This window comes from Polistes canadensis, unplaced genomic scaffold (genome assembly GCF_001313835.1).
Source record: "Polistes canadensis isolate GaletaPanama2010 unplaced genomic scaffold, ASM131383v1 scaffold_50, whole genome shotgun sequence".
Lineage (NCBI taxonomy): Eukaryota > Metazoa > Arthropoda > Insecta > Hymenoptera > Vespidae > Polistes > Polistes canadensis.
Genome location: NW_014569597.1, coordinates 205,654 through 223,666, shown reverse-complemented (window position 1 = coordinate 223,666; position 18,013 = coordinate 205,654). Strand labels below are relative to the sequence as shown.

Sequence of the window (18,013 nt, the reverse complement as noted above, 5' to 3'; positions counted from 1 at the left end):
TGCACTGCGCATCTAACAGGGACGTATCAAATGATTCTTTGTTCTTGAAAATTGTACTTTTCGGGACATTTCGTCATCCTGTCTTGTAGTAATCATTTTTACCATTTCTATATTCTTTTTTTATACTTTCTTCTATCAAATGATTGAAAAATCAATGTGAGATTATATTTAATGAAAAATTTATCCTTTTTATTGTTGGTAAATTCACATTATTGTTAAACGTTAAAGTTATCTAAAAAGAGTTACACATGATTTTTGGAAACAAATTAAAACTTGAAATAATGTGGAATATCGATGTTAAAGAGATATTGTTGTGAAGTGTATATTATTTTGAAAAAAACAATTACTACAATATTAAATGGTAATCTATAATTTACATTATTAATATTATATAAATATTACGTTTTACAATTAAGATAATCTACATTATATTGTCATTAAATGTTAAATAGTCTCTCCACATGTAATAAGCTTTTATTGATAAGTATTCGCCTCTATGAATTGTTATTAGATAACATTGTTTGGACTTATTTTTGATTGCAATTTGTCTTCATTCGAAATAGTAGGTATTCAGTTCACCCGTATGCAAACGATTGCATACGTTCCTGAAGGTAGTCGTCTGCTGTGACGCGGAACAAAATGGCGGCAGCTAATGAAGTGCCGGCAGAAATCAACCAGAGTGGCATGTGTACTACTGAAAACCAGGTAACTTTTGACGAATTATTTTTATAATTTAATTAGAAAAGTGTTATCTGTTACATAAAATATTGTAATAAAAAGTATATTTATTATGACGATTACTAAGAAATAGTACTAATACATATATTAATTATTTTTACTGCCAAATCGCAAAATTATAGCAAATGTATAACGAAATATATTGTTATTTCTTTAATTGATTCCTTGGTAATAATGTTCAAATATCATTAGTAATTTCTTCGCATTATTTCTAATTAATTGAACCATGTTTAATCACTGTATTGCTGGTGCTGTACAATGTATAATGACATGAATTACGTGCCCGCATGATGAACAATATTCATGGATAATTCGATCTGTAAAAGACGCCATTCGTTTTGGCGGGCACGTGCGTCTTCTTAGATCGTACAAAATATTTTGTCGAATTTTAAACATTTTTATTGCATATTTCGTACTGTAAATGGATAGTATTGTAAATAATATTTATACTGTGTATTTTGCATATTTATGTACATTTTATTTATGCTTAACGTATATATATATATTTTTTTTTTTAATTTTATTTTACATAAAACATAGAATTTAAACAAATTTATATAAATTTTTAACTGCAAACGTTTTATATTATCACCAATTAGTTATTTATTATTTGAAAACCAAGTTATCCTATATAAAGGGAAAATTACTAAATATAATATCAGCAATTTCTTATATTTACAAAATGGTGGAATTTGATGAAATATTTTGTTATAAAATTGTGTTGGTATTTTGGATTATTAAGATTATTTATATATATATTTTATAATATATGTTGTAACAAATGATTACAGACTTCAAAAATGGAATCAATGGATGTTGGAGAATCAGCTCCTGTAGCAGCTACAAATGCTAGCATGCCGTCATGCAAAGAATCTGTATCTGTGGAAGATATGACATCTAGAGATTATTACTTCGATTCTTATGCTCATTATGGAATTCATGAAGAAATGTTAAAGGATGAAGTACGAACTATGACATACCGTAATTCCATGTACCACAATAAACATCTTTTTAAAGGAAAAACAGTTCTAGATATAGGCTGTGGTACAGGTATATTATCCATGTTTGCAGCAAAAGCTGGAGCTGCCAGAGTTATTGGGATAGAATGTTCTAATATTGTTGAGTACGCAGAAAAAATTGTGGAGGCCAATCAACTTTCAAATGTGGTAACAATTTTGAAAGGCAAAGTCGAAGAAGTTTCTTTACCAGATGACATAGAAAAAGTAGACATAATTATATCCGAGTGGATGGGTTATTGTTTATTTTACGAATCTATGCTGGACACAGTGCTTTTTGCTAGAGATAAGTGGCTTCGTGAAGATGGAATGTTATTTCCTGATAAAGCAACTCTATTCATATGCGGCATAGAGGATAGACAATATAAGGATGAAAAAATTAATTGGTGGGATGATGTATATGGCTTTGATATGAGTAGCATAAGGAAAGTAGCAATAAGCGAACCATTGGTGGATATCGTAGATCCAAAACAAGTTGTAACAAATGCATGTCTTATCAAAGAAGTTGATCTATATACTGTAACAAAGGCCGATTTAGAATTCTCATCACCATTTACTCTCCAAGTTCGTAGAAATGATTATGTTCAAGCGCTAGTTACATTCTTCAATATCGAATTCACTAAGTGCCACAAACGAATTGGCTTTAGTACAGCGCCCGAAGTGCAATATACGCACTGGAAGCAAACAGTGTTTTATTTTGATGAATACATGACAGTAAAAAAAGGAGAAGAAATATATGGTGTATTTTCTATGAAGCCCAATGCAAGAAATTATAGAGATCTGGATTTCAGTATCGAGTTGGACTTCAAGGGAGATTTGTGCGAAATTCATGAAACAAATACGTATCGCATGCGCTGATACCACCCGTGAGCTTCTCTATTCTTCTTTTACTACAATAGTTCTTCAGACTGTTTAGTGAAATCTGAACTTAAAACCTTGTTATTATTATTGAATTGTGCTAATCATTTAACGTAATTAACAGTACAGTACAAGTATGGCAAAATATATTTTACTCTTTTTTTACAACTTCAATAAAATTTAATAAAATTGTGTCATGATTTTTACACATTTGTATGCTTTATTTCTGTTAAAAACAAGACGATATATAGATTTATATGTAGTATTATTGCTTACATAATATATATTCTTGTACTATATTATTGGAAACATTTCTTTAAAAATGAATTGAAAGATGTGTGCTCTTCCTGAATGAATAATGCATAACCGAATACTATTAATATATAAATGCTGTTTGTTTCGAAAAATATTTGAAAATTGCAATCATCGAGTCAATATACAGTGTACATAGAATCAATATTTCACTAAAATATTATTTTATTTCTCTTTTTATTTTTTCTTAACATTGTCATGCATATGTAGGAATTTCATATAAATAGTATTTATGTATAATGACTTGTCAGAACAAAAGCATACAAACATATACTCTGATAGAAAATGAATTTTCATGCATAATGAAAAATACAAATCTGCTGTATTTAATATTTTATAGTAAGCAAGAAACAAATACATAAAGACAAAGTGTAACTTGTCTTTGTGATATTCAATAAATTATGATTGTGCATGAAAATTCTAACGTTCTAGTATTGCCTATGAATTATGTACTAGTAACGAAATTCCCTTAATCAATATTTCTACTTTCTGCTTATTCCATTTATACTACCATGGTTTGGATCTTTCCATTAAATTGACTCCAAATATGACTAAAAAAATAATAATATGATATTAAGATATTTAATAAGGAGTACATGCATCAAAATGCATATGATAATTTTTAATACTTTGATATTCATGTTTTAATTCAGTTTAATTTTTATGAGAAGGTAGGGGGAGGATTTCATACATTAAATTACTTCAACTATATTACCTGATATAAAACAATTTAATGTTAATCGAATTAAAAAATTCTTTTATCGATTAAGTGTACTACTTTATAAAGGTAATATATGTTTTCATCAAATCAATGTATAAATTATGTTTTCAATATTGTAAATGAAAACTTTTTCTAATCTTACTAAAACGGGAAGCATATTCTTATCTTATATTTATAATTAGTTATATCATTAAAAGTAATATGAAAACAGGTGAAAGACAATTATGACAATTATTATGCATTAATAAATTGTTAGTATACATTTACTATAAATGAATATTCTCTTGTTAATTATTATCTATTTAACATGGAACGTCACATAATGTTCTAATACTTTTTTGCTTGTTAATTCAAATATAAAAAAAATCAATTGAATTAATTTTACATACAAGGTATGCAGCAAAACTTGGAGAGAGATACATGTGTGTGTGTGATATTATTTACAAATAATTTTTTTCTGTATATATATTTTATTTTAAATGATCATCCTCTGGCCAGTCATTTTTGATTCTACGTCTATAAATACAAAAAAACAGTAATTACATACAATCAACGTTACGTAGATTCCAGCATTGTTTAAAACTTGTATACGTAGAATACATGTTATCACGCTGCAAGACCTTTCAAACAATTAGCTAATTTTTGGGTTTTGTAGTCTGTTCTCAATTGAATGAAATTAAGTAAAACTGAACGGTCAAGTACAGCCTAAAAAAATTATAGAAATTATAACAATATATCTGTAATATGTGGTTACTAAAATATTCCATATAGTTTTAGATAAAAAAGAGATATGTACCAATTGATCTCCAGAGCATACTTGTTTTAAATTTTCTGGTTTTACTAAAAGTAAATTGCACAATGCATGCAATGTATCAAATGATGATGTAACCATATCAACGTCAAGTTCTTTAACACATTTTCTATATTCATTCATGTCACATATTGCACACATTGCACCAGCAGAATTAAATTGAAATTGTTGTAAATGGTCATAAATGACTTTATGAAAACGAACTCCAAGTTCTGTTAAAGCAGTTTCCAAGTTCTTGCCATCTAGGGTATTTCTAATCTGACGTATCATTCCTGTTACATATTGCACTACTGTTAGGCAAGCTGGAGTACTTAAAGTATCTACATCGGTATCAGGTTTAAAATCAGTTTTCTTCTGTTCATTTTGTAAGTATATCTTAACCCAACCAACAATGGCACTTATACTTCTTTCTAAACCAGTATCTAATTTCATATTAATTTGATCTAATACAACTTTTTTTTTTAATATACATTCTCCATGTTTAGCTGTACCTCTGAAAAAATAATTTTAAGTTAAAAAATTCAATTATTATTTTAAATATTAAATTATTGATAAACTTGAGAGAGAAAGAGAGAAATTTACATAATGAGAGGAAGCACACTATCATTAAATTGTTCTTCCAAAAGACGAACTATTGCATTGCACTGATGCATAACATTGAAAAAATGTATTTCTGGTTGAGTTCTACTTTCTGGTATTGGTACGCTTTGCAACCCAAGCTCTAATGCATAATCAACGTGTTCATTTATCAAGTATTGTAAGAATATTTCAAAAATTTGAACCACATTTACAGATAAATCATTGGGTTGTGATAATAATTGGCATCTTTGAAAAGCCATTTTACTTCTTTGTAAAAGTGCAATGGCCAACTCTTCCGAAAGAAATGTTTCTCCACCATAATCTTCTATTTGTGCAATATTTATATTTGTTCTTGCTGCAAGCGCAGCTTGCAAATCACGACGTAATTCTTGAAAACTACCTGTTTGCAGTTGCTTTTTTTGGTGATTTTTGGATTCATAATATTCAATTAATAAAGTTGCTGATTTCTCTCGTAATGCTTTCATTTCAGTACTAAAACATATTAAATGGATTAATTGTTTGTATATTCATAACATTTGTAAAAATATAAACTTACGTGATATAAGTATCTAAATATTTTTGAAATATATTTCTAGTTAATTTTTTAAGGTAACTATCATCAGTACCCATATTAAACATTTTTAATTCATTTGATAATTTAACAGTTCTTCCATATAAATCATGTAAATTTTTGAGATACTTATCAGAATCAGTTTTATCGGCCAACTTAGCAACAGCATATTTTTGAAGTCGTAGATGATAGATGTTAAGAACGAATTTTGCCATTACTTGTTCTGGATTAGAAAATACTTGTTCCATTAATTTATTATATTTTGTACACATTGGTATTACGTCTTGAAACACATCCTTCCCACCAAATGAACCCATTTGACTTTGTTCTATAAATGCATCAATGCATTGTGAATAGCCTTTAAACTGAGATAATACAGATGCTAATTCTTTCATTCTAACTGCATCTTCTCGACTGTGTGATTGAACAAATTCTTCTATAAGATTACGTTCTATTTCATCATATTTAATGCTTATCTTTTTCATTGCATGTTCAAATTTGTCTGCGGGTAACTCTTGAGCAATAAGATGCAATTTCTGAATCACATCTGCTGCTTCATCTAACTGAAATAAGCAAATAGTAACATAAAGAAAAAGTTTGCTTTTCAATAATAATAGTAATAATAATAATAATAATAATAATAATAGTTTTTAAGCATAATGCTCTTACTGAAGTTTTATCTGTAAAAATGGTATCAGTTAAAGGTCCAGGACTTAAGAATTCTGAGAAATAACGCATAAGTTTTTGAGCTTCAACTGCTCTAGCTCTTGGTATATTAACACTTTCTAATTGATCTCCTAAATGAAGAACTTTTGTAGCAACAGAATTTATTCTTTCGTCTAACTGATGAAACAAGTCAATCGAATGTTTATTTCTTTCTTGTAAATCTAATATTTCAAAAGCGTGCCTAGCTTCTTCATCCTTTAAAGCAGCTTCTAACTTGTCGCACTTCTTTTGCTGACGTTCTTCTAAAATTTGTAAATCTTTAATAGCTTGTAAGAAAGTCTCATGTACAATGACAGGATTAAAAAATGCTTTGCTTCCATCTTTTGTTTTATCATTAACGGTCCTCCAAGCTAGACGTTCAACAAATTCTTCTGGATCAAAAGGCTCCTAAAGAAATGATAATATATATCATTTTATATTACATATGCATATATATATATGGATACGTATATAATCATAAACTCACTTGTTCCAATTCTTTCATATATTGTTGCATCATTTTGAAAAGTTCGTTTCAAATGTATAAATAAATATTGTCCAATATAAAACTATGTTAGAATAAGGTTAGAAATAAAATATAAAAAGTTATATTTTCAGTAACAAAAGGCAAAATAAATAAAAATACGTGACTTATTATTCTTGTGGTAGAATAAGTGATGTGTGGTAGGCAATAAAATATATGATCATCTAATACGTAATCATTATAATCAAATATCAATGAAATCAATGTTGCTCAAATAAACTCTTTATAATCACCGCCTGAATTTTGACCAATTATCGCAGATCCTTATTTATTCACACCTTTTTATTTACATTCAGTGTCACGTAAAGAAATATTTTAATATGTTACAACTTCTCAAAATGTATATTTCATAATATTACTGGATATAAATAATTACAATTTTGAAAATCTAATGAAATCTAAACAGATATTCCTTATAATCGTAAGTAACGTGCAATTTTGATTATGTACCTTCGAAATATTGTTGAAGTCTTCATATCTACGTTTAGATTTCTTTCGATTTAATTTTATGAAAAAAAATTGAAAATAAAAGAAAAAATATTATAAATAATTTTGTTCAATCTACTATTAATATTTATCGTGAAAACATAATTTTTTTTCCATAAAAAACTAATTGTAAATATAATGTACCGACATTTTATGTCTCTACATAACGCGTAGAGCTATATCATATCTATTCGTTCTTCCTTTTATTCGCTATTCCAAGCTGCGGCGCCACCTCTGTATTTCTTATTACCTTCCGAGTTTTTCAATTCTAAATTTCACATTGATTGTACAACCTATAAAATACATATTCCATGATTTAGATTTGTTTTTGACATATCCAATGTTATACGATATAATACAATGAAAGTCCTTTGAAACTCGTTTCATTCTGTATGTTTCAGTTAACAATCCGAATTATCAAAAATGAGTTCAAAGGACAAGGATAATAAGACTTTACACGACAAATTGAAGCAATTCTTTCGTATTAATAAAGGTAAATTAAACTCGAATATTATTGTAAATATCAATCTTAAACAGGTTTTCTACATTCACTTGTTTATTGAGAACTATTGATATCTTAAAAATATACTTGTTAATTAATAAAATCATATTTAATTTCATAATTTATAAATTGTTAATATATATATATATATATATATATATAACTAGCTAATATATATATTTTAATGAATTTACTTAAATAATATATACTCTTAATATATTATTTTTTAGGAAATTATAAAAGTCGCGAAGATTTTACATTGTCACACGACATTGAAAAAGAAATTAGTCCTGACAGTCCGGTACATCATCGTACTAAAGTTATTAAAGATCTTTGTGACGCAGTACTTAATCAACAATGGGAAGATGTAAATTATTATTCTTATTATTATTATATTTGCTTAGAAATATATTAGTCAAGGCTGTCAAGATAACTTCTTCGTAGACACAAACATAATATGTACAAATCACAAATATTCGACATGTTCTCTTTTCATTTGAATGCAATTCTAATATCCATGGATCATAGATTGACATATACTTTCGAATATTCCTTGAACTAGTGTATTTCCAAAGAAATTCCCCTGTGTACATTATATATGTTGCCAAGAGACTCGCTTACTTGAAACTTTAATACTTATAAATAATTAAAGTTAATTTATTACATTGAAAAGGTTGACTTTAGAATTCATGTTATTAAGACATTTTGCACTCCTCTTGATAAGTATTATAAATTCTTCAATTATCGGATCCTTTTTTTTACCACTCTGTATATATATTTAAATAGTAAAGATAAATTATACATATATATATTATTACTTTTTATTAGAGAGCAGCTGAACGTTTATGGAATTTAGTTCAAGATTTACTGGGAAAGGATATACCACGCGAACATAGACATGTAACATTGAATTTTTTAAGATGTCTTGTACAAGGTCAATATTCCAAATTATCTGCCTTAATGAGAGTAAAATTTTTCATGGTAGTAAAAGATCATAATATTCCTGAAGATATTGGACCTAGGTAACAGAAAAATCATTTTCGACATATTTTCTTCTTTTATTCTTTATTTTTGAAGATTTATATTATTATATTAAAAAGTGTAATATAATATGTAATAAATGATGACAATTAATGTATATTAGGTTAGAATTACTTCAAAGTTTAACAGAAAATGGAAAGGATATTTTACATTTGGAGGAAAGAATGGGCCCATTTTTATTAGAATGGCTACCAACGGTAACTAACGATGATGGTAATCGGGGTGCTGAATTTCTATCACTCTTAGTTAACATCATTAAATTTAATTCTGCTTACATCGATGAACATATTGTATCGGGTCTTATTCAGTAAATATAATAATCTCTCTATTAATAGAATTTCTACTTTTTCTAATATTTCATGTAAAATTTCTTCTTAAACTTGTACATTTTAGGTGTATTTGTCATCTATGTTATTACAGTAATAACACAGATGTAGTCTCAGGATGTTTAGAGGTTCTTGATGCAATAGTATGCTACAGTAATTTACAACCAGACTCATTACAGATGTTTATTATAGCGTTATGCAGAAGTGTCAATGTTGAAACATATTGTCAGATAAGTTGGAAGGTACGTAAAGTGAATTAAAGATAAATTTTTGTTATTACGCTATTTTGGTTAATCTATTATTTACTAAGAAAAATGTTTTATTATTTACTATTATATATATAAATGCAGATAATGAGAAATTTATTGGGTACTCATATGGGACATTCTGCATTATATACAATGTGTCGTTTATTACAAGATATAAATTTTCAACGTGACGTACGGCTCCTTAGAGGTGCTGTTTTTTATGTCAATATGGGACTATGGGGTACACATAGAATTCCTAAATTAGTTTGTACGCCGACATCAGTTCTACCATCATTTCGTCAGGTAAATATATACCATAAATAAAAATTTAATAATGATTATTCAAAAGTTTAAAAGTATATATTAAAAATAACTATCTCTCCAAGGCTTTACAATGCAATCATCCAATTGTAATGTATGAAGTTACATTATCGATTCAAAGATTAGTAAATAAATGTGGTGCTGAACTTCATGAACCAACATGGAGCATTATCCTTGATATCATAGAAGATATAATTGTACATACTGGTAATTTATACATAATATTTTCATTTTTATATGAATTTTGGATTTACAAAAGAAAGAGAAATTAGAACTGGATGTTATTATTTTTGTTCAGAAACTAGTAATCAACCAGCCACCAAACAAGTATCGATAAGTTTGCACGAAACAATAAATAATATTGAAAATCTGCTTGATATTAATCATTACAATGGTTATGTAGAAAGATTTTATAATCTTGTAGAACGTTGCAGTAACGTACGCTCTGTAAGTAATAATTTTTTCTCGTGCGAAAAAATATTTTAAAATAAAGCTTCAAATAATATGCTTATTATTAATTATATTTTCTAGGAATCTTCGGTTTTAAAATTAATTGAATACAGAGCTTCTAGAATAAATCCTATGCACCATCATTGGCAATCTAGACTATTATCACTAATGGAACTTTATTATAAAACAGATATGCGCACTAATATAAGAGTAAAAGCTCTTAATGTATTAGCTAATGTGATTCAAGTTAATAGGTATTATTAATTTTTATATTTACAGAATTTTGAATAGAGCAATGTATCTTGTAATTTTAGGCCGCAATACGAAGATGAGTTAATAGAACGTACAGTTGTGCCATATTTGCAACACGTTGATATGGATCCAGATATTACAATCCGTAATGTTGCCGCATATCTTCTTGTGGACCTTTGTTTAGAGTGCGAGACTAAAAGATGTTTGGAATTTTTAGATATATTAGAAAAGGTAATTAACTGTTCATATAATAACTACTATATTCATTTCTATTTTATTTAATACAATGATATAACATAAACAACAATAATTATAGAAATAGTAATAATCTAGCTCCAATAAGCAAGTATTTCAATGTTTTTCTTACACATAAATATCTTTATTTATAGATAATTAATAGACCATTTACATCAGATACATTAATATCAATTGACGCTGATATAAAGGATATAAAAACAGCTGTTGTTGGTATAATAAAAATACTTACTTTTAAGATGTATCATTTGCCATCGAGTCATGCCATTTGTGCTTACAAAATTTTAGTAAATCATCTTGAGCAGCATTATAAAGATCCCTCTATTTTTCATAATGTATCTACAATTAGATATCTGGTATGTGAGACAGAAAACTACTTTTCCTTCTATTTAATAACTTATAATGTATTAATGTATTTTTTGTTTAATCTAGATTTTTGACTGCTTTTTAAAAATCAGATCAAACACTTTGTATCATCTTGGTTTCTTGGACCCATCAAATGCTACAGTAATACGTTACAGTCCTTACTTAGTACTGGAACATCCCTCTTCAGAAAGAATTAGTAATGCTGGTGGTAGTAGCAGTCCTCCACCTGTTAGTCCTGCACCATTGCAGCATACTTCTTGTCAGATTACTCATATGTCTTTAACGTATGCTTGTAAAGCTGTTATTTCTTGTATAAAACAAGAAAAAGGTTCGAATTTCAATTAATTTGTATGATTAAAATGAATTCTAATCGTTATTCGTTAATCGCATTATATATTACAGATTGGAAAGTTTTACAACTTGTATTAAAAGAATTACCACAAATTATGCAAAACAGAGCTTTGATATTATCGTGGCATACGAATGATATTGATTTCTTTGCTACAGCATTGTGTTCCATGGTAACACATTTTAATATACACATATATATTTCTTTTTTCTTAATAATAATGAATATCTAATATTTTACAGGTTAGTGATAGAAATTTAAAGCTACCAGAATCTTTGTATAATGCACCACCTAAATTTACTCTGTCTGAATTTCGAGTTTATGTTTTTCCGGTTTTAGCATCTTTGTCATCGTATCATGCCTACTTAGAATCTAATTTACAGCAAAGACTAATCAAATGTTTAGAGGTATTATACATGACTATATAGCATTATATATAAGTGCGCACGTGCGTGTCCGTGTTGTATTAAGTCATTAACATATACAAATATTTGTTTGATTTGGAAAATAGATTGGTTTAACGGCAAAATGTGCTAGTCAGTGTGTTACTAGCCTTACGACTTGTACTTTAGAAATGCGTGGTGCTATGAATAAGCTTTTAACTGAAGTACTTTCAATCTTAACAAAAATCTCAGCTACAGTCCACATTGCTATTCCTATATTGGAATTTCTGTCTAGTGAGTATAAAAACTATAAAATTAAATCTTTAAATATTATATCCTTTTTTTATATCAAAATAATATGTAATTTATATATATGTAAAACATTGTTTTAGCTCTTACTAGATTACCAAAAGTTTTTGCCAGTTTCATTGGAGATCAACATATGTCTGTATTTGCTATACTATTGCCATATACTAATCCATTTAAATATAATCATTATACAGTATCATTGGCTCATCATGTAATTGCTGTATGGTTTTTGAAATGTAGACTATCGTTTCGAAGAGATTTTGTTAAATTTATCACTGCGGTATGTAATATTCATTGACATATCTCGAAGCTTTAAATTATAATAAGTAATATTAATATAATTATATTTTTTTTTAAATAGGGTCTCAGAGCAAATGGAATAGTTCCTTTCGAAGAAGGACATTTAATGAAATCTGATTTTAGTTTAATTAATGAAGACTCTTCAAGTAGAAAGCGTAGTTCTAGTCTAACAGAGCAGGTATAAATATATAATAATATATCTTTTCTATCCATTTTATACCATATAACGATATTATTACATAGGGCAGTAGAGGTAGAAGAGAAAGGCCAATAATGACCAATCGTATGATAGGAGAAAGTAGAGCCTTAGATTTGAAACCACCGATTGATGAGTCATTAAGGATATTTTACATTGAACTCACAGAAACTTGCATTGATCTTATGGCTCGATATACTTTCTCAACTTATTCCGCTCGCCCTAAAAGGTAATCATATTCTATATTATGATTTTCATTTATGGCAATTAAGTATTCAAATATTATTTTTTTGTACAAATTGAATTACTTTTCCTTTTCTTTTTTTCCTCCAATTCTAGATTGCCAGCAGCAGATTTTCTTCTTAAGGAAGGCCAATCTATGACGTGGCTTCTTGGTAATAGACTTATTAGTGTTACAACAAGTGGCTGCAGTAACAAAGCAATGCGTGGCGGTTTATGTGACAATTGTTGGGTAGCATGTAAATCCAGGCCTCAATCACCTGAACATATAAAGTCCTCTCAAACAAATTTACGTAGAATATCTAGTTTGGAGGTATATTAAATAGTCGCTTATATTTCAAATTTTTGTATATAACAATTATTTATGTGAATTTACAAAATTTAAATAGAGAATATTTCAATCACGTGTATGATTTTTCAATATGTAATATTAAGGTTATAAATAATGCTTTTCAGATTGGGAAAGAAGAAAAATTGTCTAGGCAATCTTATAGCGGACACGGAAATTCTAATGCGAATACTACTGCAAATTGTCCAATCGAAGAATCGAAAAAATCAATAGACGATATGGATAATACAAAACGAGAAATTCTCATAGAAAAAAATAAAAAAGATCATAAAAAGCAATCAAAATTAGAACAAATACTTGAAATAAGAAAAGATGAAGAGCATGTACTTTGTGCTTGTTGGTGTCAAGGTTGGGCTGAAATATATGTACGCAGACCTACGGGCGATATGTCTTGGATTATGAGAATTCAAAACTCTATGCAATTAGAAACTCCAATGGATTTTCCTGTAAATGACATTATGGCTCTTTATATGCCACTTCCAAGTGATGGTGTATCGAGTAGGCAACAAGAATCTACTGTAGATTACTCGGGAGATGAAGGAGAGGTATTTAATAAAAGAACATTCATTATTGTAATAATGAACAAAATCCCCAAATTTTACAATTGTAAGAATTGTTAAATATTGTTTTAGGATGGACTGGATAAAAATGATTTTCCACAAAGCGAGCAAAGTAGTATAATGAAATCAATGACTTCTTCGTCTGTGTCTTCAGGACCAATTGCAATACCTGGTTCGCCTGCTCGTCCGAGTCCCTCGCGTCAAAGTTCACAAGATAGTTTTGAAAGTTTAGAGGAAGGCGAGGATGGTATGTTTGATAAATAAATAATAATATAGGATGGTAAAATATTGAAAATAATCATTTAAAATTTTAATATTATAGTAGATATCAGGCGGGCTCGAAATCCAGTACGTAGATCAAACTCAAGTCCTGAAATGAGTGCCAATTGGAAAAATCCATTTTTAAATAAAGAAAAGATTAATTTACAACAATTTGATAAAGATCTGTCTGCTATGGATGTAGACATTAAATTAGAAGCAGAATTGAAAAAGCATACAAAAACTAATTTTTCAAAAGACATGAGGTGGTATTTAACTCGATATTTTATTTTATTTATTTCCTTAATATTAAGAATCTTTCTCTATTATAGGTATAATATTATTTAATTTTAGAGTAAGTTATGAAGCAATACCAGAAGAGATGTTTAGCATGGGTACTACACCACCATCGTCAGAAAATACCACGGCAGATCATCCAAGTACTTTACGATCACAGCGTTCATATCCTGGAGCAACACAAGCGACGCAAATAACTACTAATAGCAATACTGTACCGCCATCACCAACTACTGCACAGGCATGAAAAACACTAACAATAAATGATACGAGTTACTTTTATTAACGTTATATTATGTACGGATTACGTAATATAATATACATCTGTCAAATAATTTAGGCACCTGGAAACTTCTTGACAACGCAAGTTCGTACAACGCAAATGCAATCAACAGGAACGAAACCTCCGCAATCGCCAACACAGATTTATCCTCGTTTGGTTAATTATGACACTAATCAAAAACAAATACCGATAGCTAGCGAAAATAAACCTCCTATTGGTAGAAATCTATTTGTCGATAAGGTATATTAATTGTAATGCATTATATAAACTATCATTTAAACTATAATTAATAATTTGCTTTGTCTTCCTTTATTAGAAAGATGAAAGACCGGATCCGTCTGCATTACCACCTTTACCAATACCTTTCCGCGATAGAGGACATACCATCTCTGTAATGAGTCCAGTTACAAAATCCCGTAATGAATGGAATAGCGCTCGACGAGGTAATTCACCACGTATTAAGGAATCCCCTCGGACCGGTATTAACCCTAGGTAGTGTATAGAATTCAGGCAAAGAAACATTAAATATGAAATGAACATTTTCTATTACTAAACTAACGTATCAAATATCCATATTACAGTTTTGTATTTTTACAATTATATCACACTGCACATTTTGGTACTACAACAGAAAAACCATTATTAGTTCCTCAAACAACTGCTGTACAAAGAGCGGTAACAAATTTAGATAGAATACAACCATATGAAACCCATAAAATTGGAGTATTATATGTTGGTCCAGGACAAGTTTCCAATGAGATTGAAATATTAGCAAATCAGCATGGTTCTGATCGATACATGAAATTTTTAAAAGATTTAGGAACTTTAATTCGATTGAAAGATGTAGATGAAAGTGTATTTTTAGGAGGATTAGATCGCAATGGCGAAAATGGAAATTTTGCATATATATGGCAAGATGATGTTACACAAGTTTGTATTCCACTTTAATAATTATTTATGTTTAATTTAATTTAAAATAAATACAGTTATTTATTAATTTTTTATTTTAGGTTGCATTTCATGTAGCTACATTAATGCCAACAAAACAAAGCGATCCAAAATGTACTTCTAAGAAACAACATATTGGAAATGATTATGTAACTGTTGTTTATAATGAATCAGGAGAATCGTACAATATTCAGACTGTCAAGGTAAGTTATTAATTGATATAATATGTTCTCCGTGTAATTAATAACGTCAGTTTTTGGGATATGTTATAGTCCAAGTGGGAAATACCGGAATTATGAACAATGTCAAGCGTTTTTAGACAATGTAGGAAACAAGAATTGTTACGGACTTTTCCTAGGCATTGTACATAATACTTAGGTATTATATAGAATATTAAATGCTATTTAGGCAATGTTGAGAAGAATACATTATCGGTCAACATGCGCACGCACACACACAACACAACACACATACCGCCCCCCACACACAATACAAAAGCAAGAATGGAACGGATTTTTGAGACTGCGTGCCGCTATACTATACGCACCTCTATAAACTGAAACTTACTCATTGCCGGTGTGTTATTATGCAGGGCTCACTGTTACTTATCGTAATAGAAGATTATTACATTTAGATCGATTTTCACAGAAATTACCATTAGGCCAGTCAAAAAGAGGCAAACTGGAACTTTTTCTATAGGTCAGTCAATAAGAGGCAAATAAGAACTTTTTTGGCTAAGACAATTACAACTTGATACAATAGTAATTCGACGACGCTGAATCGAATGGTGCTAATTTTTTTGCACTAGGATGAGCGGTTCATGAGAAAAAGGGTAAAAAAGAGTAAAAAATGGCCGTATCTTAGAATCGAGGCATTTAATCGAAAAAGTTTCAAACAAAAGTTGAAGAGAATTGAAAAATACATAAAAAATGTTCTAAGGTGTATCTTCGTATTTGCAGAAATAAGCGAGAAATATTAGTAAAACGTGATTGTAAGAGTGGAGCCAAGCCCCGCCTCTTCGTCGGGTTTTACACGCCAGCGGGCTAGTGTGCGTTATCTTGGGGTCTCTCGGTCGTGAATGCGAATGCGAGTGAGAAAAGAAATGGATATTTCTCTCTTTTTATTTTTTCATTCGGTAGCGAGTATTTTTCGTCTAGATTCTAAGATATGGCCATATTTTACCCTTTTTCTCAAAGATCTCGTGATCCAATTGCAAAAAAATTAGCACCATTCGATTCAGCGTCGTCGAATTACCATTATATTAAAAATGCTTAACTAGAAAAAGTTCCAGTTTGCCTCTTTTTGACTGGCCTACATAAAACGTCTGTATCTTTTGTTCCTTATCGTAGGAAGATAAGCAGGTTTAGAACGAAATGTTTCATATCTGCTTTTTTACTTTACCGGTTTCTCATTTGTCATTTTACACAATATCTAAGAAATGTGAGATATATGAATGCATTTCCTGTTTTTGACATTATGAGCAATACGTAGGCGTTGTTCATAAATCCGGATTTCTTACTTGGACTATAACATATACAATGCAATAGATCTTATTAGTTTGAATAGTTACTAAGATAATCTGTAATAGTCCAATTAACTTATCCTATATAATGAATATTTAATAATAATTACATTAAAATAAATTTGTAATAATATTTAGTAGTAGGTACTAAAAATAATATAATGAAAATTTAATTAGTGAAATTTGCTTACGATAAGTTTGTATTTCAGGGACAATTCAATTATGCTTGCGTTGTGATCCAACCTTTAGATCATGGCACTAATCAAGTAATGGTACAAGCAAGAGAAGAACTTGCAGAACATATTGGTCATAGTGAACCAAAAATCATTTCTGATGAAAACCTAGCTATACTCGCACGTCAGCTTGCTTTGCATGCAAATGTAAATTCTTCTATATAACGAATAGCAAAAGTTTAATTTATTGTCTTTAAATTGATGATGATTATTGTTATTATTTGCAGCTAGCCTCCATGGTTTCTTCTTCCATAAAACAAAATAGTCGTAATCCATATGCTTCCAACTGGTTGGAACGTTTGAGGCATATTAAAAGACTTAGAAACAGAGTACTACAAGAATCCGTAAATAATAATTCTGAAGGTAATTCAGATGATTTATCACCAAGATCTAATAAACGAGTCTACATGGATGACTTTACCGAATATACAACATAAATTTATTTAAAAAATTATGTTATACAAAAATTCAGTCATTAAAATATATATATATATATGTATATATGTATGTATATATACATAATATTTATCATAATTGTTTTTTTACGGTCATCTTATTTCTAATACTCAAATATTGTTTGTCAAAATTGACATTCTTTACATTTCTAAAATTAAATAATTAAACTATAATCATTGTTTATTTTCATTTAACAAATTTCTTAAAGTATCAAGGAAGATATTTATA

General features: G+C 28.9%; 3 protein-coding genes across 5 annotated transcripts; 2 read left to right on the top strand and 1 right to left on the bottom strand.

Annotated features, from left to right (window-relative positions):
• The first annotated feature begins 24 nt into the window (after positions 1 to 24).
• Positions 25 to 2,818, top strand: LOC106785425 (protein arginine N-methyltransferase 1). 2 transcript variants are annotated; one of them, XM_014745873.1, is made up of 3 exons: positions 25 to 361; positions 564 to 705; positions 1,530 to 2,818. In XM_014745873.1, exons 2-3 carry the CDS (start codon positions 640 to 642, stop codon positions 2,610 to 2,612), a joined length of 1,149 nt encoding a protein of 382 aa, XP_014601359.1. In that variant the 5' UTR covers positions 25 to 361; positions 564 to 639; the 3' UTR covers positions 2,613 to 2,818. The 2 variants fall into 2 exon arrangements, with proteins under 2 accessions (XP_014601359.1, XP_014601360.1); XM_014745874.1 differs by having other exon boundaries at positions 72 to 361; positions 567 to 705.
• Positions 2,819 to 4,095: 1,277 nt separating this feature from the next.
• On the bottom strand, positions 4,096 to 7,437 carry LOC106785424 (exocyst complex component 5). Of its 2 annotated transcripts, XM_014745870.1 has the most exons (7): positions 7,306 to 7,437; positions 6,799 to 6,880; positions 6,276 to 6,719; positions 5,592 to 6,169; positions 5,039 to 5,527; positions 4,442 to 4,949; positions 4,096 to 4,350 (listed from the first exon to the last, which is right to left on the bottom strand). In XM_014745870.1, exons 2-7 carry the CDS (start codon positions 6,829 to 6,831, stop codon positions 4,252 to 4,254), a joined length of 2,151 nt encoding a protein of 716 aa, XP_014601356.1. In that variant the 5' UTR covers positions 6,832 to 6,880; positions 7,306 to 7,437; the 3' UTR covers positions 4,096 to 4,251. The 2 variants fall into 2 exon arrangements, with proteins under 2 accessions (XP_014601356.1, XP_014601357.1); XM_014745871.1 differs by lacking the exon at positions 6,799 to 6,880 and having other exon boundaries at positions 6,276 to 6,574; positions 7,306 to 7,434.
• A 216-nt stretch (positions 7,438 to 7,653) lies between these two features.
• LOC106785437 (tuberin) lies at positions 7,654 to 17,936 on the top strand. The gene is made up of 29 exons (XM_014745915.1): positions 7,654 to 7,834; positions 8,074 to 8,210; positions 8,672 to 8,865; positions 8,988 to 9,191; positions 9,278 to 9,452; positions 9,561 to 9,761; positions 9,845 to 9,986; positions 10,078 to 10,226; positions 10,311 to 10,483; positions 10,544 to 10,712; positions 10,871 to 11,092; positions 11,169 to 11,430; positions 11,505 to 11,623; positions 11,694 to 11,858; positions 11,963 to 12,128; positions 12,227 to 12,423; positions 12,505 to 12,621; positions 12,687 to 12,868; positions 12,979 to 13,192; positions 13,336 to 13,773; positions 13,861 to 14,035; positions 14,111 to 14,312; positions 14,401 to 14,584; positions 14,684 to 14,866; positions 14,943 to 15,118; positions 15,208 to 15,556; positions 15,637 to 15,777; positions 17,306 to 17,476; positions 17,557 to 17,936. The coding sequence occupies exons 1-29, from the start codon at positions 7,765 to 7,767 to the stop codon at positions 17,764 to 17,766; spliced, it is 5,487 nt and encodes a 1,828-aa protein (XP_014601401.1). The 5' UTR covers positions 7,654 to 7,764; the 3' UTR covers positions 17,767 to 17,936.
• Positions 17,937 to 18,013: the final 77 nt, after the last annotated feature.

Bases quoted from the DNA above. Each gene is read 5' to 3' on its own strand.
- LOC106785425 (XM_014745873.1), top strand. From the start codon at position 640: ATGGCGGCAGCTAATGAAGTGCCGGCAGAAATCAACCAGAGTGGCATG. The intron at 706-1,529 runs GTAACTTTTGAC...AAATGATTACAG, and splicing joins TGTGTACTACTGAAAACCAG to ACTTCAAAAATGGAATCAAT.
- LOC106785437 (XM_014745915.1), top strand. From the start codon at position 7,765: ATGAGTTCAAAGGACAAGGATAATAAGACTTTACACGACAAATTGAAG. The intron at 13,193-13,335 runs GTATATTAAATA...AATGCTTTTCAG, and splicing joins GTAGAATATCTAGTTTGGAG to ATTGGGAAAGAAGAAAAATT. The intron at 14,036-14,110 runs GTATGTTTGATA...TTAATATTATAG, and splicing joins TTTAGAGGAAGGCGAGGATG to TAGATATCAGGCGGGCTCGA.
- LOC106785424 (XM_014745870.1), bottom strand. From the start codon at position 6,831: ATGATGCAACAATATATGAAAGAATTGGAACAA. The intron at 6,170-6,275 runs GTAAGAGCATTA...TGCTTATTTCAG, and splicing joins TTTTTACAGATAAAACTTCA to TTAGATGAAGCAGCAGATGT. The intron at 4,351-4,441 runs GTACATATCTCT...TAATTTTTTTAG, and splicing joins TATGCTCTGGAGATCAATTG to GCTGTACTTGACCGTTCAGT.